Raw genomic sequence first — 25,473 nt, 5'->3', positions numbered from 1 at the left:
AAACGGCATTTACTCTTGCACATAATACCCACTATTTTACCATCCGCATTCTTCTCCTGCATGCATGGTGCCCTCTCATACCCTCCATATTCCTGCACATAATATCCTGTCACACTCTTCATGTTTTCTTTATAGAAAATTACCTCTTTCCATGTTATTCCTGTCTGATTGAGTGAAAGTGTTGTCAGATTTTCAAAGGCATTCGTTAATGAAGATGGATGAGATGGAAGGCAAAATCGGTTTTCACTGTAAAAGTAAACAAAGAAAAATAATTAGTATAAGCTTCAAAGTACAAGTCCATAGTCAATGTCAGCAGGAGTAAGCGTATTATTCTGCTTCACTTAAATCCCAAAGTTCAGTAAGTTCCAAACAAGGCACACATATTGTTTGTCACTGTATGAGGCTGGATGCGCACTACCAGAACAACTATTACTACTTTAGGCACAAAAATTATATTTTTGACATACTTTAATAGTTAATGGATGGTCACCTATTTCAGACATCTAAAGTGTCAGCTATATAGTAATGCCAGGATATAGTCATAGTCAAAGCTACAAGACCCTGATGATGCAGACTACAAAAACATCATATGTAACAATCTTGTAGCCTAAATAATATATTTATTTTATGTATTCACATAACACCAACTAAGCAGTGCTGGTGTACAGTCGAAAGGATTGCATTAGGACTCAAGGGCATACAATGTGATTAGAGGAGAATCGTTTTAACCTCAGGCAACGCAGGGGGTTCTTTACTGTTAGGGCTACACAATTGTGGAATTCTCTACCACAAGAGGTGGTTTCTGCGGGAAGTATGGCTACTTTCAAAAGACTCTTGGACGTGCATCTCAAGGATCAGAACATTCAGGGGTATGAGAGATGATTAGAGTCACACACACCTACGCAGGTTGAACTGGATGGACTATTGTCTTTATTCAACCTCAACAACTATGTAACTATGTACAAACATCCATTTATCATGACAACATATATAATTACTATTACCACCTCCCATGGAGATTTTCACCCTAAGGCTTGTTCACATCTGGGGCAGTCCTTATCGCCCAGCTGAAAGTGTTTTCTATTGGATCACTTTTTTCAGGAAGGAAGAGCACTGGCTGCAAAGCATACAGGAGGCAATATTGCTATTATCTAATAAATGACCACACTGTAACTGTAAGGCAAGTGTTTAGTTAAAGGTTACAGCCCTAGTCACTTGATCGTGTTGGATATGGCGGCAGTACTGCCTGCTGAACACGACATGGAACCCAACTTTGTTATGGCTGCTGTATTAATCCAGTGCCCGAAGCAACATAAAGGCCCCTGTCACAGTTTTGGGTCCAGGTATAGTTCCCAAAGTTTAACTGAGGTTGGACTAATCTGCATACACTGCTTCTATTGTTGTAGTAAAATGCAATGAAGAGGTTGATTGAAGACTTGATCGAAGAATTCCAAGTAAATTAGAAATAGTCAAAGTGGACCTTAAAAGTTAAATAAATCTCCTCCCCACCCACTTTCTACACCGTTACTTTTCAAAATCGGGTGAATGCTCAGATACTGTATGCTGCTGGTCTCTGCCAAATGTTTAGGACTGAACTAAAAACTACAGCAAAACATTAACAAAAAGAGTGCTTGTATATATGAGATTTAAACATATACAGAGAAAATGTTATATGCAAAACATCAATAAAGTGCTAACAAGTGAAATAATAATGGGCAGCTGCTGTTCACTAAGTAGGATTCAGAAATAAACAAATAACAATAAAACAGTGCTTGCCTAAAAATTAAGCAAAAAAGTGCACAAGTGCAACAATATATGAATAAAGTGCTAAAATATTCCACAACTACAAGTGCAGCGGTGCTTCAAATGTCCATAAAGGTGCATAGATGTGCTTGAAAATATAAAGTGCTGGAGTGCTTGAAAGCCAACAACCGATGTGAGGTGCTTCACTCCCCTCCTGTGTCCCCACTCACGGGAAATATTGGATCCTTAGCTATTTCAGTCTGGGATCAATAAAGCTTAATATCGGTGAAGTGAGCGCAATTGGTCCTCCTTGTTGATGCCACACTCTGTTGCCCACCAGCTATAATGCAATCTTTGAGGCTCAAACAAAATAAAGAGCTGGCATAGGGAAGTCAGTAAAACAATATTTTTTTTGCGCACAATGTAACGCTACTTACAGAAAATCAGACAGATTCCGCTTTTGAAGAATACAACTCTTCCGGGAACGCCGTACTAGCGTGCGTTCCACGGAGGACAAGAAGTGACTTCAATGATTTCGGTGTACTGGAAATACGTCAAGACGTTTCGCCCCACCTTCCAGGGCATCATCAAAGGACATTACTCCTGAAACGGCAGCTAGTTGTATATATATCTTTGTATAGTCCCCTTAACAAAACGCCAATCAGTATTAGATGTGGGGAATAATTAAATGATTCCTAATGGTATAATAATGACTCAGTCACTTCTTGTTCACAAAATCGAGCAATTAAAATATCTCACTCATAAAAACCAATATTAATAATGACGTACAGAATCTATTTATCACAAAAACAAATAAAATATATGTAATATAAATTGACTATGGATAAAATAAAAAAATGGGAAATAAAGATTAGAAAAAAGAAAAAGAAGAGTAAAAAGAAAAAATACAAAAAATACAAAATAAAAAATACAAATGCAAGATGCAAAGAAATAATGATAAATAAAAATAAAACTGAAATTAAATCTGAAGATATAAAAAATAATGTATAGAAATAAATAAAAAAAATAAACAAATAAAATAATAATATAAAAAATAAAACAATTGTCCATAACAAATTAATAATGGAGGATTCAGACGATTTCAGAAGAAAGGCTAAGGCAGACTCCTAGGAGAGGAAGAGGAATACCCAATTTCAGAGGGCGGGGAAGGAATTACAATCATGGAGACAGGAGGGAGGAGTGGAGACCATGGGATCCCATGGGACCACCCCTACCACACACAGAGGAAGAAAGAGAAGGATGAGAGGCTGTAGAGGAGGGCAGGGAAAAAAGAAAACGAGAGACCTAATGGAAGGTATTTTTAATTTAAGTGACGTCACATTTACTGAAGATGAACTCAAGGTTTTAAATTTAGGTTTTAAATTCGCCCCAGATAGAAATCTTAATAAATGTGATGCATACATTGATTTACAAAAGTTTGTTAGGAAATTAAACATTAAAAAACATTTTGCAAAGAGCCAACCTAAGTCTAACCAGGAATCCGATTATTACCTACACACCCAATTGAGGGATAATTCCATCTTCAATCCCAAGCCAACCAATAATCAATTTGTGGAGGTTTTCAAATCTCTAGTGGAACATGATTTAGAAGAAATGAGAATAGATCCACCAAGAAAGAAAAAGGATATAGAGAGAGGACTGAAACAATTAGAGAAAGGAAAAGAAATAGTTATTAGATCGGCCAACAAGGGGAGGGAAGGGGCTGATCATTTTAAACAAAGGTGACTATCTAGAAGAACTTAATTGATTAGTTGGGGATACTGAGACATATGAGGAATAAAAAGGGAATCCAACCAACATGTATAAGGCCAAACCAGGTTATTGGAACGGGCAAGTAAAGAAGATTTAGCGAGCAAAAAGGAAGACAGATATTTGCTACTTGATGCACCCAGGGTTTCCGGTAATATACCAGTTACCTAAACTACATAAGGATAGAATGAAACCTCCTGGGAGACCGATAGTTTGTGGGGTGGACTCACTTTTTTCTAGACTAGGTGAATACTTGGATAGTTTTTTACAACCTCTAGCTCAGCAGGGGCAGGCTTATCTTAAAGATAGTAAAAATCTTATGGAACTATTAAAAGGATTAGAAGTTTGGGAAGGGAATATTCTAGCCAGTAAATATGTTAATGCTTTATATACTAATATTAAGTAGCATCATGTGTTGGAAGCAGTCAAATGGGCCCTAGATAAGATGGAAATTAAACCGAAACAGAGAATTTATCCTTCAAGCATTGGATTTAATTATGAGCAACAAATTTTTCTGGCATGAAAAAAAATATTTTAGACAAAAAAGGGGAGTGGCCATGGGAGCCAAATATGCGCCATCTGTGGCTAATATTTTCATGAATACGTGGGAAAATGAGACCATTTTCTGTAATAATTTTCCGGAACTTAAGATGTACAGGAGGTACAGACAATATTTTTATTGTATGGGGAGGCTCCCAGGAATCATTCCTGAGGTTTCTGAAGGCAAATGGTCAAAACTGGTATGGGAACTTTTTTTCAGAGACCTATGGATTTGAACTAGTAAATTATTTAGATGTGGTTATTTACAAAGATAATGGTAAATTGTCTACTCGTACATACTTCAAGGAGGTCGATAGGAATGGCTACATTCCACTCGGGAGTTGCCATCACCCCAGATGGCTAAGTTCAATCCCCAAAAGTCAGATGCTGAGAGTAAGGAGAAATTGTGACTCAGAAGAAGACTATAATATACAGGCTGATATGCTTATGGAAAGATGTAAAGAAAAGGGTTATAAGACCAAAGAGATCGTAAAAAATATTGATAGGGCGAGTTTGTTCAATACGAAAAAAGACCATTAATAGTGATTATGTTTAGCAGGCTCCTGCGCTAATGAGCTGATCCTGCATCAGAAAAAAATATTTTAATGATTGTGCTGCTGCTTAAAAACAAACAATATACCAAAAAAGTGAACAATAAAAATAATCCCACCTAGCAGCGCTCAACTCAGAAAAGTGCACACAATATATGTGAACAAAATAAACAAACAATTGAATCAATATATGTGTTCAAATAATCACTGAAAATCCAATCCCAAAATTAATTAGTGAACAATAAATCAAGTGAAAAAAAATCTGTGAAAAAATTCCAGTGAAACACACATGAATAAATCAATGTATAATAGTCCAATAGTAGGAGAATAGTGATATGTGATGATCCAGTGAGATTCCAGTGTAAGCTGAACAGAAACACACCAACAAAGAGTCCACCACCTTTGTGCTCCACGCCCCTCAGCTAGAACACTCACCCCCACTTTTTGCCCTCCACTCTCATGGATAGGGCTGATCACGCTATGGAATATACACCACTGCACAGGATATAGGAAATAATGGATCCTTGGTAATTCTCAAGATGCCACTCCACATATACCATAAAAGAAAGAGGAGCGCCAACTAGTGCAATAACGTATGAACTAGTGTATTCCATTCAAAATCCACTAATATGCACGTACATGGGATATAAATATGCAAAGCACATAATAATCAAGAGTGGGGATCAGGGTGCTCACTTTCTCCGGACGCGAATGGGGCCAGGATTCTCCCGTGAGACACCGCTGCTCACCCGACAAATCCCCAAGCACGTCGTATGGCCACATCCCTGAGGTTTCGTCACTTACTGACTTTTTCGAAGGGGGTGGTCACACGCTCTCTCTGCCGGAATTTATCACCATTCCCCATGTCTCATTAGACGCTAGATTAACCACACTTGGGATCATTGTCTCAGCACTAAACAAGACTATCTGCCATAATTGACTGCAATGTCCATATGTGCATTTAACCCTGTACGTATAAATGAATAAGTGTTATACCTTATTGGCCCTACTCACTGCTCATACATATGGCATTCCTAATCCCACAAGTTAAAAGGAGTACTAGGAATTACTAAATCAGCCATATGGAAGTGCTTAGCCATACACTTATCCATATGTACCATTAACCCCTTATGCTAGCAATATACATAGCATAGCTACACAATAAATAATTAAATGTGCAAATCCTAAAAGGGCATAGGGGAGCAATGAACTCAAGAGGGATATTACATAATGCTCATAAACACATAAAAGAAATACTACTAAAATTACTATCTCTAAATATAAAATGTATACAATAAATGAACATGTAATTAAGATGTCAGAGTCTCCAAAACACATTAATAATAAATATATTGTTGAATAAAACTAAAATCAGAAAACAGAAGGAAGCATCCGAAAAATACATATTAATAATTACTGATAAAACAATTAAGATCTAATTTTATATTCATACCTGTTGGCTCTAAAGTTTTTAATAAATAAATCCACTTAGTTTTACATTTTGAAATGCCTCTAACTCTGTTTGAGCCCCTCCAGTTTGGGGGTACCTTCTCGACACCCCAGAACTGCAATCCCTTGGGATCTCTTTGGTGTGTTGTTCTGAAGTGTCTTGAAACACTGTGGTATTTAAAAACCTTTTTTAATACTTTGAACATGTTCACCTACACGTACTTTTAGAGTTCTTTTAGTTCATCCTATATACATAAGACCACACGGGCAGGTAAGTGCATATACTACGTGCGTGGTATCACATGTAATGAACTGTTAAATATTAAAGGTTTTGCCATTTTGAGGGGATATGAATGAAGATCTTGATTTAACATTATTGACCGCATGGCAGCATGCTTTGCATTTACCACAGGCCTTGAAACCAGTCATATCTGCAAAAAATGTAGCCTTGGGGAGGGGGGTCCAATACTTTTTTCACCACCCGTTGGCCAAAATTGGGAGCCTTTCTATATATGAAAGATGGTATTTGTGGTAGGACACGTCCAAGGACTCTATCCATCCCCAATATGTGCCAATGCCTTTGAAATATATATTCTCTACCTCCCTATACTGGTTATGAAAATCAGATAGGAACGAGAATTGGTGTTTATCATTAATCACCTTTTGTCTATTTTCTAGACAATGGCTTCTTGGTACTTCAAGGATTTTTTGGATCTCGCGATTTATGTCCTGCTCTCTGTACCCTTTGTGTACGAAGCGCTCCTTCAGAACTTTAGATTGTTCCAAATAATCGCTTGTAAAAGGTGCAGTTCCTACGTTCCCTCATTAGATGGCCTCTGGGTATGTTCTTCAGCCACACTGGGTGGTGTCCACTGTTTATAGATAAATAGCTGTTTCTATCAGTGGGCTTGAAGAATATTTTTGTTGCAAAGCCATCATTACACCTAAAAATATAAAAATAGTTACGTCTAAAAACTGAATACTCTCTTCATGGTATTTAAAATCCAATATTATATTGCAGTTATTGTTATTTAATTCGGCCATTAATTTATCAAGACTTGTTTTAGTACCTTGCCATACGAAAACGATATCATCTATGAATCTTTTGTAATACAATAATTCTCGTTTTTGTGTTCCATAGACAGATTTATCCTCCCACTCTGCCATAAATAAATTTGCTAAACTGGGAGCAAACTTTGCTCCCATTGCAACGCCTTTTTTTTGGCAGAAAATTCTCCTTGGTAGCAAAAATAATTATGCGCAAGGCAATAATCCATTGCCCTACGCAAAAACACCTTGTTGGGAGTGGGGGAGATCCTCCCTTTTACTTAAGGCCCAATTAAGGGCCAATAGTGCATCTTCGTGCTGTATAATAGTATACAGTGATGACACATCAGCTGTTACTAGATATACGGATGCATCGCCTGACACTTTTACCTTTTCAAGTGAATTAAATAAATGTTTTGTGTCTTTTAAAAACGATTTTGTTGCCACCACACTGGATTGGAGGAACTTATCTAAGTATTCCCCTACCTGTGCTGATACCGATCCGATTCCATTTACAATGGGTCTAGGGGGTGGATTTTTCTCGTCTTTATGGATTTTGGGTAAGGTATAAATAATTGGAATCCTGCAGGCAGTAGGTACCAAATATTTCCTTTCTTTTTTATTTAGAACATGCGTCTTATAACCATAGTCCACCAAACTTTTTAGTTCATTTTTAAACATTATAGTAGGATCCTTCCTTAATTTCTGATATGTGGAATTATGATTCAGCATTTCTCTTAACTGATTATGGTAATAGTCTTTATCAAGGACCACCCTCCACCTTTATCAGCGGGCCTTACAGTAATTTTCTTTCTATTTTCCAAATTCCTAAGCCCTTCATCTATATGTTGGTGACGACTTTTCATCATGGGTCGTAGATCTTCAAGATCTTTCAATACTAAGGGCCTGATTCATAGTACGGCGAATTGGCGTTTCGGCGTGATTTTGCGAAGCGGCGATTATTTAAGTCTGAAATTGGCATTCAAAGAACGGCGGGCGGAAAATAGCGCCTAGTGTGAGATTCATTAAGATGCAATATGGTCAGAGCGCGACTTAAAACCACGCCAGCTAAAAGCTCGACTAAAGTTTAGCCAAATTTTCCCCTGTACCCCCAAAAATCCCAAATCACTGTGGAAGGTGTGGAAGTCAATTTGGAGATGACTTGCGTTTAAAAAATCTCAAAAACTGACTTAGAAAGAGAGATATCTGCGAAAGTGTGGAAAGGTTAAACAGCTCCTCCAGCCGCGAGCTGCGAACTCGCGAATGTGCGCATGCGCAACGTCAAATTGGCTCAAAAAATTTCGCCAGCGCGATTTTGGGTCAATTTTTTTTTGAATACCGCTTGCAAATCCGCTGTCTCGCCCATAGAAAATGGCAAAAACCGGCGGAATTGGAAAAACATGCACACTTCCAACAAGGGATCCTTTAGTAAACACCATCACATTCCATACACCTTTCCTGCTAACTCCGAAATCATAGCAGTCAAATCTACAGTGTTTATATAGAACCTCCACATTCTCTGAAAAAACCCACAAAATATTACATTGGGGAATTGGTCGTCAGATAGAAAAAAAATAGATGTAAAACATATTTCAAAGAAAGATTATTAGCATTTCACACATATCAAGGAAATGTCACAATTTTGACAATATTTTATGTGTTTCCAAAGAATGTTTTTAGAAATATATTGCAAATACTACCTTTTCTTCCATATGGGTATGGCCAAGTGTTACCATTTTACTACACATTTAACTGAAGGTATATATATATATATCCCTTATACTTGGCTAATTAGCAAAGTATGCCCAACAAACAAATAGAGCTTTAGCTCACAATATTGCTACATATTGACTTTATGGGGCATCTTTTGTATTTTGTTCATGTCTTTGGATTAAAAGTTTGCTGATACACATGCCTTTTTCAAACATGAACAAAATTAATGATGTCAACATTTGGAGGATTGGAGATATCCAAGTGTTGCCCATACAGAGGGCACCTTCCGGATTCGAACTTACAAACCTACAGCAGGAAGGCAGACTCCCTAATCATTGTGCTATTTCTCAGTGAGCGTTGGGTGTTTTCCTCATGCCGTCAAAATGCTCACATGGGAACAGGGGCCATTGAACTGAATAGGATTGGATTTTTTGCCTGTTTTGGGAGCTGATCCTTGAGCTGGACAAATCCCCCTCAAACGCCCCCAAACGGGCTACGTTCACATGTACGTGTTTGTGGTCTGTTTTTGGGTCTTTTGTAGGTGATTTCATATAACAATGCCTGCCCAAAAAATGCATGTCAAAACGCCTGGGAAAACGCCAGCCAAAATGCACATAAGAACGCCTGATATAATTGCCACGCCAAATTTAGGGATGTTCATGAGTGATGAGTCAGATTGTTGGCTTACATATCTGGTCAATCGTCACAATCTCACTTCTCAAATCCCAAAAGGTGTGTTTCAATTGTTTCCCTAAATATATATTTCTCTCTCTCTCACGTAATTGTATATATATGTATGTATTCCTGTATCTAAACATTCTAAATAATGACTAGCAAACTTCAAGAGAGAATTTTTTCAATTCACATATACTATACACACCTACATACATTTCTATTCCTCATTTCTATTTCCCTTGTTTTGGCAACTGAGCATGCTCCAAAACACACAGGATACACACAGTTAATTTTTGGACTGGGCGTTACCATTCTGGGTGTGTTTGCTTGGATTATATATAGCTCACTCAGACATCAGGAAAGATTTGACCTACGAAGAGGTCCAATATATTTGTGTGTCACATGTTTTATGGGTAACATTTTTGGCCCTTTGTTATTTATGGAGGTGAGATTTGGCTGTGTTGTGTGTTGACTCTCTGTAAGTATTTATTGCTGTTAACATAATTCTGTCAATCTGCACATGCATCTGTTGATTATGGGCTCTTTGTCGATGTATATGGTCTAAATGTTGTACAAAGGTTGTTTTGGTTTGAAAAATACAAATGTAATAAACAGCATGTTTCCAATTTTTTTTTTAAAATGTCTTCATGTGTCTAAATAAAGTTTTCTGGTGTCCACAAATGTATGTATTTGTATTTCTTTTTCTAAGTTAAATCTGCTTAATGGTTGTGTATGTTCACTATTCGCGAATTCGCGAATATACAAAACCGCGTTCTCACATTTATACATGAAACCGGAAACGAAACTTTTGCTGCGTGCACACGTTTCCGGAAATTGTCCAGGCCCTGTCGTAAGTGTGCATCATGGCTCCTGCACTGTTTACAGACGAAATCGTGGCATTTGTGTGTAAGGTAAGGAGGGGGTGTGAGTGTGCAGGGTGCGGGATGGGGGATGGGGGATGGGGGATGGGGGATGGTGGCAGGGTGGGTCGCTTATCTAGCGGGTGTGCAAGAAACTTTTGGTCTGCTGATCTGCGCATGCACTTTCTGCCTATTAGACGTGATCTAGAAGCTTCCTGTTATAGAAACTTCCTAGATGTGAACCTGTTCCCTATATATATATATATATATATATATGTATGTGTGTATATATATATATGTGTATATATATATATATATATATATATATATATATATATATTATATGTATATATATATATTATATGTGTATATATATATATATATATATTATATGTGTATATATATATATATATATATATATATTATATGTATATATATATATATATATTATATGTGTATATATATATATTATATGTGTATATATATATATATATATATATATTATATGTATATATATATATATATATATTATATGTATATATATATATATATATATATTATATGTATATATATATATATATATTATATGTATATATATATATATTATATGTATATATATGTATATATATTATATGTATATATATATATTATGTGTATATATATAGATGTATGTATGTGTATCTAAAAAATATATATATTAGACAATATATATACTATGTATATATTATATACAATATATATACATTAGATACATTATAGAATGTTATATACCATATATTAGTGTATATAATAGGGAACAGGTTCACATCTCTGAACTTTCTATATAGATATAGATAGGCATACCCTGCTTTAAGTACACTCACTTTATATACAATCGTGAGTAAGGACACAGCTTGTTCAGCTTGCCATGACACTGCTCACAAACCATAAGTGACAGGGATAACAAACTTAGGGAGCAACGACAGGGTACCCAGGTACCCAGGACTACACCATATCCATTTTGTGGCTGGCCAGCTTGCCTAGGTAATCTATCATGTCATAGTCCTGGATCCCCTTAACATGCTCCCACATGGTTTGGGAGTAAGGCTATGTCAATGTGGCCAAAATTTACAATGGAGCTGGTGTATTTTCATGCATCGAGAAAAGAAAAAAGGGATTGCTTCACTTTAAGTACATTTTCAGTTTCCATACATGCCCTGGTCCCATTGTGTACTTAAAGTGGGCTATGCCTGTATATAGATAGATTTGATTCGTTTCAACTTTTACACAAAATGAAACCCAATTATCTGTGACAGATTGCTCTGACGCTTTGGAATCTATCTAGATAAAGACAAATGTATTGACCCTTTTCATATATGCAAGATTAGAAACATTATATTCCCTAAATGCATAATGCAAAAAATTATTGCCTTACATACATCCATACACACTGCAAGCTCGGCCCCGTTTGTCTTGTCTGACACTCTTACCATCATAAGCTGGATCTGCACACAGCAGCTAATTGGTTCACCTGAGATGGAATCAGTGATCACAAAAATCTGGAATGGTCATGTCTTCAAAGGATTGCCTTGAACAAATCACCTCTAAAAGAAACACATGAGTGTATAATCACTTGTCTCAATGGATCACATTCCCAACAGACCCATCTCACACTGCCATATGATAATGAATGGGGGTGTCCATTGCAAGTTAAATACACCCCCAGATCCCATTGCTTTGTTAATTTACAGATCTAACTGGAATCTGATGGCACTGCTGTGAACCACTATGCCATCAAATTCTGCTGGTGACCTTTAAAAAGGATTATGTGTGATTGTGTGGATAATTATGCCACCTTAAATTTGCATCTCCCACATACCATGTGCAACTCTTGCAGGAATTGTGAATCAAGGATAATTCAGCACAGCTTAATGAACAGACACATTGAGGAGTGTAGGAACACACCGTCAGATTACCCGATCACACTATGGGGTTTTAACTCCTCCATAATTTTGCCACTTTGGAAACCAAGTGCTTACTTTATGTATACTTTTTAGACGGAACTACAATTTCTAGTAGGGTGATATCATTGCATGAGATTTTCCCTCACTTCCTGTCTTAGTGTCACCAAGACAGGAAGTGAGGGGAATATCACTGTGGGGAAATAGCTTGCAATTGTTGCCTTATAATGTCCATAGTATATATAAAAGGAAAGAATTGCTGGCTGTATCCCCACGGGAGATTCCCTCACTTCCTGTCCTGGTGACACCAAGACAGGAAGTGAGGGGAATATCACTGTGGGGAAATAGCTTGCAATTGTTGCCTTATAATGTCCATAGTATATATAAAAGGAAAGAATTGCTGGCTGTATCCCCACGGGAGATTCCCTCACTTCCTGTCCTGGTGACACCAAGACAGGAAGTGAAGGGAAATCTCCTGCAATGATATAACACTGTTACATGTTCTAGTTATGTAGCAAACTTAAGAATATACAAAGCAAACATCTTTTTTTTTCCATTTTGGCAAAATCATGGATTCATTAAAAAAATATCTTTGTTTGTCCCGTGGCTTGCAGGAAAAACATTTTGCCTTGATTCCACCATCAACACAGACAGGGGAAACCCTCCTGCGGAGCCATTGTGTTCTCCTGGTGCTGCCCCTGCCAGGAAAACACAGTGATTATTGCTAGTGGCTACAAGAGATGCTAGCGATAAGTGTGTGTAAAATCTGACAGACTGGTTGTACGTTGTCCTCCAGGTGATCGACCAATCAACTTGGGTACCTTCAGCCTGGCCATACACAGTTTAAATCTGCATCTCAAATGAAGCAATCCCATTTACATATAACACTCCATAAAGGAGAATTGAGGGGCTTATCAGGTCTGCGTCAAAAATTAACAGCCACACCCAATCAGACAGCTCGTGTTAAAAGGGACCTGAAAAGCAATCTGCATGGCTTGCTTTTCCAAGCATTGGCTAGTTTAGTGAGCCTGGACTAATAACAGTCACTGTAATGCTACCCATACTGCTGTCCTTTTAACATGGTGACAAAAGTTGATACCTATGCTACATGTGTGTAAAGTTACTTGCACCCTGCTAAATGGACAGCAATAAGGTTGTAAATACAGTGACTGCCTGTCCCCCCTGATGGCGGCCCTGGGTGTGTCATGAAAGGCCAATTGAGAAAATGGCTATATCATGTAGAGGAAATCACCAGTGTGGGGCAACCTATGTCATGGAGGTAGATTTGGACATCGATGTATATGTATCACCAGAAATGGAATTCTTTGTTCTACAATATCTCAAAGACGACCTAGCATGTTATTTGAAGACTGTACTATTTTGGACATACTTGGACTCAAACATACACTGCTCTTTCCACAGCTCCTCCTCCTCTGGGGGTATGATAAAGTTTATACGCATCTTCACCAAAAGCACAAGATGATGTGTCGTCTCCGGATGAGGCTGCAGCGGAGATTTCAGTTCCAGGCTGATATAGTGGATCTGCAGCGGGCCTGGAGTGATGCCAAAAGGCGCTCACCCAGGCTCCTGCTAAAGGCTGTGGAGCAAATCTCCGGTAAGTAAAAATATACATTACATGTGACCAGATAGGTTACAATTTTTTGGGTAGGTGGACATGTGTTTAGCTATGCAACAACACTAATACCAACACCCCCCCCCCCCCTCCCTCTCGCTCCTACCTTTCCTACCTCCATCAAGTGTCTCTTCACAACCTTTAATACTACTATGTACATTCGTATTTTTTATGTTTTTTTTTTTCTTCTGCTTCTAGCCAAAGCGGACGGACGGCACCCTCTTGTGATTTTGGTGAAGAAGGGGAGGAGGAGGACGGCCACACTCCAATATGCAGTCAGAGGCAGCGAGCCATTTGAGCAGCTGAAAATTGTGGATCGTAAGTAGAAAATAAAAATGTTAGAAATTTCTAATCTCTAATCACATTTTACAGAGCCCCCTTTACATCGGAGTCTCCAGACTTACTACACTGTAAGAGGGAAGTGTGAAGACTCTGATATAAGGAGAGTTTGGGAACCATTATTTGAGGGGGGAAGCTGGGGACTCTGGTGTAAAAGGGAACTCTGTGTTCCCCAAAGCTCCCCCATACATCTGAGCTTACAGAGACCCTCTTACACTTCCCTTCCTCAGTCCACCACAGTCAAGGGCACAACAAGTCCCACTGCAGAAGGCTACCTGCTTGGACTTGTAATCCTCTCTGTAGGGGAATGAGGAAATACTGCCTGCTATGCTAAGACTTGTAGTGCCCTCTGTTAGGGACTAAGGATTCCTCAGTCCTCAACATTCTAGGGCACTATAAGTCTCAGCATAGTGGGCTGTCATACCTCAGTCCCTCACAGCTCGGGTCAAAAACAACACAGTTAAACATCTAAAGGACAACTCCAAACAAAACTACCAATAATGGACAGAGTCCATATGCTCTATAATGTCAAAGACCCGCTACCACTCACCTTCCACCTCTGGTGCTGTCATTGTGTAGGGCAAAGGGCTCCATCTACACCATGTTTGGCTTTCATGTCAGATAGGCAGGACTTGCTCAGCTCCACTCTCTTCCTTGGCAATTGACTCTGGCGTCATTGTGGATCTTTCCTCCTCTAGAAAACCCCCAGGGGCCCTCTCCTTGTCCCCCAGCCACCCAGGGCCTTCTTCTCCTCCTCCTCCACCAACCATTTTCAGACTCTTCCAACTTCCCTGGGGCTACTCAACCACTTTGCATAGTGGACACAACAAATCTATGACCAGCCTGCAAAATATCAAGTCTGGGCCTGGTTACCTGTATGTTCCGGGTCCAGGGCGGAGCTCTCCTCCCAGAGCAACAACTGATGATAGCAGAGTGAGTTGACCGGCCAGTCACTTCCTACTGGTGCAGGTACACACCTACCGATTCCTCCACATCTTAGGATAACATGATCAGACGGCCAATCCCCAGGCAGAGAAGGAGGAGTAAGTGTCAGCGGACAACAGACACCTGGCAGACGCAGTGAAGGGACTGCAGCACACTGCTGCAACTTTTTGATCCGAGGATTGAAAGCAATCTTTTACTTGGGAGATTTCCCTGACTGCGCCCTTCGAAATGTTGGTGCTCCGCCACTGGCCGCAAGGCCCCTGTAGGTGCGAGGCCTTAGGCGCCCGCTTAATTTGCATGGTGCCCTCCTGTTTTAAAACATGGTCAATGCATCTCATTGGTGTAAGTGCACTTCTATGTTCTGAATTGTAGGGGCATTGAGTATGGTGCTAGCATGATGAGAGGTTACTGCCTATTTGTGTCCATAAATAATATATAATGTATTTCTTTTATTTTAGAAACCAGTGATCAGGATGTTGCGGCTCAGCCTTCTCAGGCCCCCTGTAAGTAATGTGGATGTGCTGGTGTGTTGTGTATTAGGTCGAACTTGGAGGAATGATTGTTTGTTTTGTTTTCTTTTGTGGTTGATGTAACTTCAGCAAGAGAGGAGCCTCAGGCAGGGCCGAGTCGCCTGGATCCGGGCCAGGAACAAACTGTTGGCCAAGAAGAGGCCAATTGGTCCGACTCGGATGAGGACCTGGGCTCTCCTCAAAGGGGAAGTAAGTATTCTACATGTGTTTGTGTGTTCAATGTGTCCTGGTAAATATAAGGGCTGTAATATATATATTTTGACATTGGGGTTTTGTAGCAGCTGACATTGAGGATGTTTGTTGTGGAGGACTGGGGAAGAGGGGCCACTGCTTACCCAGTCCACTGTAACTACTACCTTCAATGTTTCCAGACTACTTTCTGTGTGCCTTTATCAAATAGCTTTTGTTCAAGGATTGTATTTGTGTCTTTGTGTTTCTAGGAGATACAACGCCATCCCCCCATGAAGGGACACCATCCCCCCATGTAGGGTCTCCCCCATCCTCCCCCACTCCAGGCTCCCCTGAACTAGTCTGTAAGTACCTAAAATTAGATTCTCACATGAATTGTGTGTGCTAGGATGATGTGTATCTAGGATAATCTAAGTTGGAGTCAAAGCAAGTGTAGTTTTGCTATATGTGACAGGAAGGTTGGTCATGAAACACTCTTGCTTAACCTTCATGTTTGAAAGGTGGTTTTGGGGAGCTTTACAGGACATGTTATCTTTTGTAAGTTATCTCAAGCCACCCTATTCTAAATTGGTGTTAGTTTCTCTACATTGGAAATGGTGTGCTTTGTACTTGTAAATTTTTAGGGGACATTGTAATTTAATCATGTCCTGATTTAGTCAACACTGAAAATGTGTGTTTGTCAATCTTTCATAAATACTCTTCCTCGGTAATGTACCACATTCCAGTTCACAATTTGTGTTCTTTTTGTGCAGTTTCTCCAGAGCCAGCCACGCCATCCACTTCAGGGGCCCCAAAAAAACCTGATGATGGTAAGTTGTGTGCTTTTCCAGTAATGTGTCTACTTAGTAAGTGGAGAAATGCTAACTGTGTATGTCCCCGCTCAGGCTTCAAGTTGTTCTAAAGGCAGCGGGTTCTTTATGTGAATGCATTCTATGCATTAGTATTCCAAGTGATAGGTGTGCATATTCCCCCTAAGACTTACTGGGACCATTTTTTACGGTCCAAATGTTTGCACTAATACTTGTCTGGAACAGACTCCCCCTCCTCCTTAACTGAGGTGACAGCATGCCAATATTGCCTCCTGATGCTGTCACTCCTAATCATTGAGACCAATGGAAGGGAGGGGGGCAAGGCTGGCTCACAGCCTAGTGCCTGAACAGGCACAGGGTGCTTGGCTTCATCTCATGTGCCTCCATAGCAAGCTGCCTGCTGTGGGGTCAAACAACAGGAGGGAGGTGCCTAGAGGTGTGTACAGGGGCCATGTAAAAAGGAGGATTGTTATTTCTCTTGTCCCCAAAAACCTAGAGAGTGTAAGTCTAACCTGATTAGTTTTCCGCAGCCCTCCCAAAATGATATGTTTCCAACACTTAGAACAGGCAGGGCTGAGGCACCAAAAACATCAGAAAAACACAATCAGCACAAAAGCAGGGAGTACGTATCCTTAACGCTACAAGCTTCACCCAGAAGAATGACGCTTGCACTGTACAAATCTGCATCACCACCATATCAATGTCTAAATAAAACTTTCAGGGAAATGTGGAGGGGTAATGAGTGGGTGTTAGAGCGTTTTCATGACTGCGTAACCTACAGTTAGCGTGAGTCCATTTGTTGATAAACTTTTTCTTCTCTCTTAACACAGCTGGGATGGCGGAAAGGAGATCAGGGGAGCAGACACATCTGCTCCGTCCAGAACTGGCCCTCAAAATTCCTAAGGGTGAGTCTCTACTATGTGTCAGGTTCAATCTATAGACAGTAAGAGTGAGAGAGAACGCTCCACAGATTCCAATGGTGATAGAGATAAATGTGTGCACATGTATCGTGTTGACCAATTGAACCCAAAACACCTTACATTCTTCAAAATGATTGCTTGTGTTTACATGCAGAAAAGCATTTTACTTAGCTTTGGTGGAACTGCTACTAACATTCCAAGCCATCTTATGTAACCTTTTGAACAATTTGCTGTGAAAGTTTGAGTTTAAGGTTTACAACAGCAATTTAGCATATTTGCTTCAGAGTGTTGATAAAAGCCAACCAATAGACTCCTAAGCATATTTGTTGAGGCACATTAATTACAATCCTTGTTTGGATCATTTTGCCTAAAACTAATTGTCATGTTTTTTTCTACCCAGGGCACACCCACCTCACCTACGAGGTCCTCCTGGATTATATGAGGTGGTGCGGAGACCGAATTCTATATTTGGAACACCTTTGTGGCGTGGATCCAGACCCTAAGGAGCCATTCGTTAGGAATGTCACACCTTTAAAAAGATCCTAGTATTTTTTTTTTGTGGTTTGTTTACTTATGTTGCACGTTGCAACACAAAGAAATGTCCCATTTGTAATTGTTGCCCATTATAAACAAAAATCTAACAAAAAAATCAAAAACAGTTTAAAAAAAAACCCTTTTTTTGGGACCCAAAAAAAAAAAAAAAAAAAAAAAGCCTTGTTTTTGGCAACCAAAAAAAATATAAAAATTTATAAAAAACCCTTTTTTTGGGGACCCAAAAAAAAAAAAAAAAAAAAAAAGCCTTGTTTTTGGCAACCAAAAAAAATATAAAAATTTATAAAAAACCCTTTTTTTGGGGACCCAAAAAAAAAAAAAAAAACAAAAAGCCTTGTTTTTGGCAACCAAAAAAAATATAAAAATTTATAAAAAACCCTTTTTTTGGGGACCCAAAAAAAACAAAAAAAACAAAAAAAGCCTTGTTTTTGGCAACCAAAAAAAATATAAAAATTTATAAAAAACCCTTTTTTTGGGGACCCAAAAAAAAAAAAAAAAAACAAAAAGCCTTGTTTTTGGCAACCAAAAAAAATATAAAAATTTATAAAAAACCCTTTTTTTGGGGACCCAAAAAAAAAAAAAAAAACAAAAAGCCTTGTTTTTGGCAACCAAAAAAAATATAAAAATTTATAAAAAACCCTTTTTTTGGGGACCCAAAAAAAACAAAAAAACAAAAAAAGCCTTGTTTTTGGCAACCAAAAAAAATATAAAAATTTATAAAAAACCCTTTTTTTGGGGACCCAAAAAAAAAAAAAAAAAAAGAAAAAGCCTTGTTTTTGGCAACCAAAAAAAATATAAAAATTTATAAAAAACCCTTTTTTTGGGAACCAAAAAAACCAAAAAAAAACAAAAAATGCCTTGTTTTTGGCAACCAAAAAAAAAATGTTTACAAAAAAGCCTTGTTGTTTTTATGGCAACCGACAAAACCAAAAATGTTTACAAAAAAGCCTTGTTGTTTTTATGGCAACGGACAAAACCACAAATGTTTACAAAAAAGCCTTGTTGTTTTTATGGCAACGGACAAAACCAAAAATGTTTACAAAAAAGCCTTGTTGTTTTTATGGCAACGGACAAAACCACAAATGTTTACAAAAAAGCCTTGTTGTTTTTGGTAACAAACTAAACCACAAATGTTTACAAAAAAGCCTTGTTGTTTTTATGGCAACCGACAAAACCAAAAATGTTTACAAAAAAGCCTTGTTGTTTTTATGGCAACGGACAAAACCACAAATGTTTACAAAAAAGCCTTGTTGTTTTTATGGCAACGGACAAAACCAAAAATGTTTACAAAAAAGCCTTGTTGTTTTTATGGCAACGGACAAAACCACAAATGTTTACAAAAAAGCCTTGTTGTTTTTGGTAACAAACTAAACCACAAATGTTTACAAAAAAGCCTTGTTGTTTTTATGGCAACCGACAAAACCAAAAATGTTTACAAAAAAGCCTTGTTGTTTTTATGGCAACCGACAAAACCACAAATGTTTACAAAAAAGAATTGTTTTTGTGAAAACCTTCCAAAAAATGATGTCAAAACATAAAAAATGTTTAAAATGTTTATCTAAATTAAATTTAAGTATGTTGCTCTTTGCAACACAAATGTTACATTGGCAATTTAGTTCATTCTATTATATATTGTAATATATTTTTTGTACGCTACAGTTGGTAGACACCCACATGTGTTATTAAAACATTTATTTTATTACCCAAGTTTTCTTTTTGGTGTACACATCGAATGTCTTTTGTGTTGTATTTGTTTACTTGAGTGGTGTGGTCTGTAATTGTTAGTATGTTGGCTTTGGTTTATGTTAGCCTTGAGACTTGTTTTGAAGCTACATTTGAAGGGAGACCTTTTCTTGGGTCGTTATGTGAACATTGAGTTATCTAAATTTACATGAAATCATATGTTTGGAGATCGAGAAGCACGTGTGTATAAATGCCTACATTAACCAGGGCCATTACTTGGCCACCAACACTCCTAAAAAACCAAAGAGCAAACACAAACTAATCATTTTGCATAAAATTTTATTTCATCCCCAAAAAAAGCACTATAAGAAATCATATTGTGCCACCCTCAAATTTAAAAAAAAAATGGCCCCACAAATTGGCCAATGTAACAATCATTAACAAAACCAAAAAAAAAAAAAAAAAAGAAATTAAGTTGGTGGTGGTGGTGGTGACTGAAGCAGTGTGGTGAGCAATGGAAAGGTTCCTGCCATCAAATGGTGGGCCAATAGTCCCATCTGCTCTGGGGTTAGCCTTAGAGTTCTGGTAAAGTGGCCCATTAGAATCAGATCTTGTGTCTGAGGCTGCTGCTGATGCAGGGTGTTGAACCCTGGAAATGTCCCAGACTGAAGATCTTGTGCCAATAGTCCCATCTGCTCTGTGCTCAGCCTAAGAATTTGGGTAACGTGTGCCATTACCATGAGATGGGATCGTTGCTGCTCCAAGGCTATTTGATGCTGCTGGTGGTGCAAGGGTTGTGAAGATGTGTGGGGAGTGGTGGTTGATTGGTTGTTGTGGTCCACGGTGCGGGGGCAAACGACATGTCGCATTGGTGACAAAAAAGAAGAACGGCCTGGGGAGGAGTGAAGTGATAAAGGTGTGGAGGGAATGTAGTCAGGTGGAAGGGGTACTGTGGAACCAGTGCGCATTGAGGTTGTGCAGGAGGATTGCTCATTGAGGGGTGTGGGAGTCCGAACGGAGTGTGAAGTGCTAGGAGTGGCTACAGGAGGAATTGTCCCATCCCCAGCTGCCTGACAAGTGGCCAACACTGGCATTACCCTCCCACTACCACAACCTGCAGTGGCAGGTGAGTGAGATGTTTGGGAGGGCTCTGCCAATGGGGCATCTTCAGATCCAAACAGGCATTGGCGTGTGGCCAGCACCTGAGTGTCAACACTTTGCCGATCCCGTTGATGCTGGTCTGCTAAACTTACCAAGCTGTTACGCATATCCTGTTGAACCTGTAACATATCCTGGTGAACCTGTACCATTGTTGCTACAGATTCCTGTATGAGCCCGAGCAGACGTACTGCCTCAGTAGATTGCTGAGTACGCCTCCTTAACTCATTTTGGACCTGATACTCATCAAGCAGCCTCTCGGCTACATCCAGCATAGATGGACGAAGTTGGGTAGGTGACAATCCCTCTGCATCTAAGGCTACCTGAAAGCAGAAGAAATAGACCAAATCATTATCAAACATCATGACTAAATATTTCAGATTAGTTTGACAACTTAACACCCCAAGCAGAACGTTGAAAAGTTTGATGTGCTTCTAATGAGTACTTGTTCATTGTAAGATTATCCAAGCTAGCAACACTTCTGATAATGGGTACATATTATATTGGTAGGACTAATATGACAAAGGCAAAAAAGATTCAACATGAAGGTGTTCCCAATTAACCCTGGTGTGGTAGGTTGTTTATGCTTTTGGTAAATCTGTTACTACACCAATGACTTTATACATCTACGTATGTTGTCTAAAATCTTGCCATCAATCGGCTAGAGGACAACCCAACCAAACGATACCCATGAATTTGGACCTGGAAAATCAAAGACGGGCCGGACTTTAAAGATCCTGGATGTTTTTGGAACATTAGTGGCACACCAAATTATAACATAATTCCCTGATGTTCAAGATAGAACTCTTGTTGTGCTGGTGCATCGTCAGAATGTCATAGCACTAATTTAACACACACAATGTAAGCCACATCTAGTCCAAAATCAATGCTACCATTGAAATGTTACATGTGCACCTTGTTCCCTTATATCACATACCACAGCACTGGATGCAGAATCGTCGCCAGCTCCTGATCCAACTCCAGCTGCAACGTCAAGAGGGGCCTGATGTTCTTTTAAAAAAAAAAAAAAAAAACATGTTTAGTACATAACCTTAGTCAGTAATGATTATGGCCAGATTGCCCTCCTAGCTTCATGAATGAAGCATTGAGGCCAAACATTCAAAAGTGCTTTCCTGGGCTCATAGGACACTTGCTAAACCCTCCCAAAGGTTAAGAAGGCTTGGTCTGCCTACTAATGACGGCACCCATTAATGCTGTCAACTGTGTTTTGCAGGGTAAACATCTAAAAGGCAACACTCTTTCCTAAGAAAAAACATGTGTGTTAATGGGGTTAATAAGATTCAAAAAAACATTATTTGACTAGACATACCAACACCTTCCTCCAGGCCTAGCTGCACTGGGTGTGTTCCCTGCTGCGGATCTTCTGTAAAGGACATAGCAATATGAGCTATCTTGGCCAAAAAAAAACATCTACATTGTTTGGCACAGTATGATATTGGACCTACCAGGAGGAGGGTCAGCACTGATGTCAACACCTGTGAGTCCGTCTGGTTCGCCAAGCTGCATGGGCTGTGGAGGGGCTGAGATCCGTGCTACAGATGAACAAATTGCAGGTTGGGGAAAACAAAAAAAGGACAATTGGAAGGGCAAGTATCACATTCTCTTAATGTCACACATAGGATAGTAGTTAATCTTTTCCAAACAACTCACACAATTGACATCCAAGATAATATCCTACCTCGGTGCAAAGCATCCGAATCTAAGTCCTCTCTGGTAAAGATGGTATCGGGTCCTATGATGTTCAAGAAAGGTAATTGATAATCCCAGAGAGAACTTCGTGCACGTTCATCCAGCCGACCTTGACGGTCATAAAGACCCTCCGCAGCCCATGCAATTAGCTTCTTCCGAACGGACCCACAGATGTCGTTGACCTTCTTCCGCACACTGTCACGGTGGCGAGGTGCTTCACCCAGTGCATTTACAGCATCCCGGATTTCATCCCACAATCTGTTCTTCTCTGTTACTGAGTAAGACGCGGCCCTGGTCCCATGTATCGCCTGATATCTGGCCATATAGGCGTGGACCAGGGCACAGCACTGATTGTGGGTGAAACGGGGAAGCCGGGTTAATGTGGACAAGCTGACTCTGGTGGACGGACCCTCTCCAGGACTACTGTCAGAAGAGCCAGCTTGTCCACTTGGTGTGTTAACACCTCCCCCGGCTTCCTCCTCCGGGATGGGGATGGTGGACTCCCTCATGGATACAGCTGGAGCCTCCCTCACACCAGAGCCAGACGATCTGCCCACCCTGCCCCCCCTGCCCCCCCTGGCCCCCCTGGCCCCCCTGGCCCTTCTCATCCTTCCAGTGGGTGGGGCCATGGGAGCACGAGGTGGGCAGAGAATCTGGCTGTCCAGCAGCAGCAAAGAGCCCCAAACTCCTAAATCTGAAATGACAAAAGAGAAAACAGAAAAAACAGGATTTGCAGATTGCTCTTCATATACAGTATAATTAGTGAACAGTTACAGAACACACTTACCTAATGGCACAAACAGACTTGGTCGTGGTGGTGGTGGTAGTAGTGGGCAAAGAGCAGAAGAGGCTGCAAAGAAAAGGAAAAAAAAAAAACACATAAGAAAACGCATATGGGTACAAATCACACGAGGCCCTCCAAACACTTACCTAATGGCACAAACACGGTGGTGGTGGTGGTGGTGGCAAAAAAAGCAGAAGAGGTTGCAAAGAAATGTACAAAAAAAACACATAAGAAAACGCATAGGGGTACAAATCACACGAGGCCCTCCAAACACTTACCTAATGGCACAAACACAGTGGTGGTGGTGGTGGTGGTGGTGGTGGTGGTGGTGGTGGTGGTGGTGGTGGTGGCAAAGAGCAGAAGAGGCTGCAAAGAAATGTAAAAAAAAAACACATAAGAAAACTCATAGGGGTACAAATCACACGAGGCCCTCCAAACACTTACCTAATGGCACAAACACAGTGGTGGTGGTGGTGGTGGTGGTGGTGGTGGCAAAGAGCAGAAGAGGCTGCAAAGAAATGTAAAAAAAAAAACACATAAGAAAACTCATAGGGGTACAAATCACACGAGGCCCTCCAAACACTTACCTAATGTCACAAACACAGTGGTGGTGGTGGTGGTGGTGGTGGTGGTGGTGGTGGTGGTGGTGTTAAAGAGCAGAAGAGGCTGCAAAGAAATGTAAAAAAAAAACACATAAGAAAACGCATAGGGGTACAAATCACACGAGGCCCTCCAAACACTTACCTAATGGCACAAACACAGTGGTGGTGGTGGTGGTGGTGGTGGTGGTGGTGGTGGTGTTAAAGAGCAGAAGAGGCTGCAAAGAAATGTAAAAAAAAAACACATAAGAAAACGCATAGGGGTACAAATCACACGAGGCCCTCCAAACACTTACCTAATGTCACAAACACAGTGGTGGTGGTGGTGGTGGTGGTGTAATCCTTTATAGGCAAAAGGAGGCTGCAAACATTAAACATACATGAGAAATCGCATGACCTACATACGTGCACATAATAAATTACAGTTATCAGGAAAGCAAAAATGGTGTCTTTGGAAGCTGGGAAGGTAAGGGGGCAGGTTTAGATGCCAAATCTAGACTGCACACCTTTAACAAACATGAGAAAACACATGTCCAAACCACATGCACATGGGGCCAACTGCCAATGATTAAAAGACACTTGAGGGGTTCCCAAGCTATTGTGGGTTGGAGGGGATTCACCATAGACAACTTAAGCACACCCAAGATAAGTACAAATTGTCTCCTTCCTTTTTTTTGGGAGAGAGAGATACAATTGTCTTACCTCCAGATAATGTAGGTTGTGGGTCACAGGGTCTTGCTAGCACATAAGAAACATCGATCTATAACATCCAGCAGCCATATTGGCCATGTGCTCCTTTTATAGCTGGCTCACAGGTGTGATAATTAGCGGCCGTTTCTATATATATCTGCGCATTCGCGAATTTGCGCGTTCAAAATGGAGGACGATATCCCAGACGCATTAGATGGTGCAATGCTGGCATTTATTGGTGCCTTGTTTGAGGAGGCCCTGGCACAGGAGGCAGCAGAAGGTGGGGAAGCTGCAGCAGCAGCAGCAGCAGCACCTTCAGCAGCAGCACCTCCAGTCCGTGTGCCCTTACCTCGCCAGCCACGCATTTTTGCTCCAAGGATCTATTTGGACAAGCTGCGGGATTCTGATGTCAGGAGGAAGTTCCGGCTCGAGCGAGGAACTATTCTACACCTCTACCAGCTCATAGCAGAGAAAATTGACCCGGACACACAGCGCGGCCATGCGGTGCCCGGCATGGCCAGATTGCTGGCCACTTTGTATATTTTAGGGCGTGGCAGCTTCCAAGCCACTTCGGGAAGTATCATGGGCATTAGCCAGCCCACAGTTTCAAGGGTGTTCATGTTGGTCATTAATGCCATAGTGGA

General features: G+C 40.0%; 1 protein-coding gene across 2 annotated transcripts in view; it reads right to left on the bottom strand.

Moving 5' to 3' along the window:
• Nucleotides 1–25,473, bottom strand: part of TBCE (tubulin folding cofactor E) — a 750,803-nt gene that overhangs the window by 402,996 nt on the left and 322,334 nt on the right. For both annotated transcript variants that reach the window (XM_082250252.1, XM_082250253.1), the window contains one exon: nt 144–246. In XM_082250252.1, coding sequence (XP_082106378.1) covers nt 144–246 — 103 coding nt within the window. The remainder of the gene's footprint in view (nt 1–143; nt 247–25,473) is intronic.

Source organism: Pelophylax lessonae (assembly GCF_965119305.1).
Source record: "Pelophylax lessonae genome assembly, chromosome: 3".
Taxonomy (NCBI): domain Eukaryota; kingdom Metazoa; phylum Chordata; class Amphibia; order Anura; family Ranidae; genus Pelophylax; species Pelophylax lessonae.
This window is presented reverse-complemented; position numbering and strand designations above follow the sequence as displayed.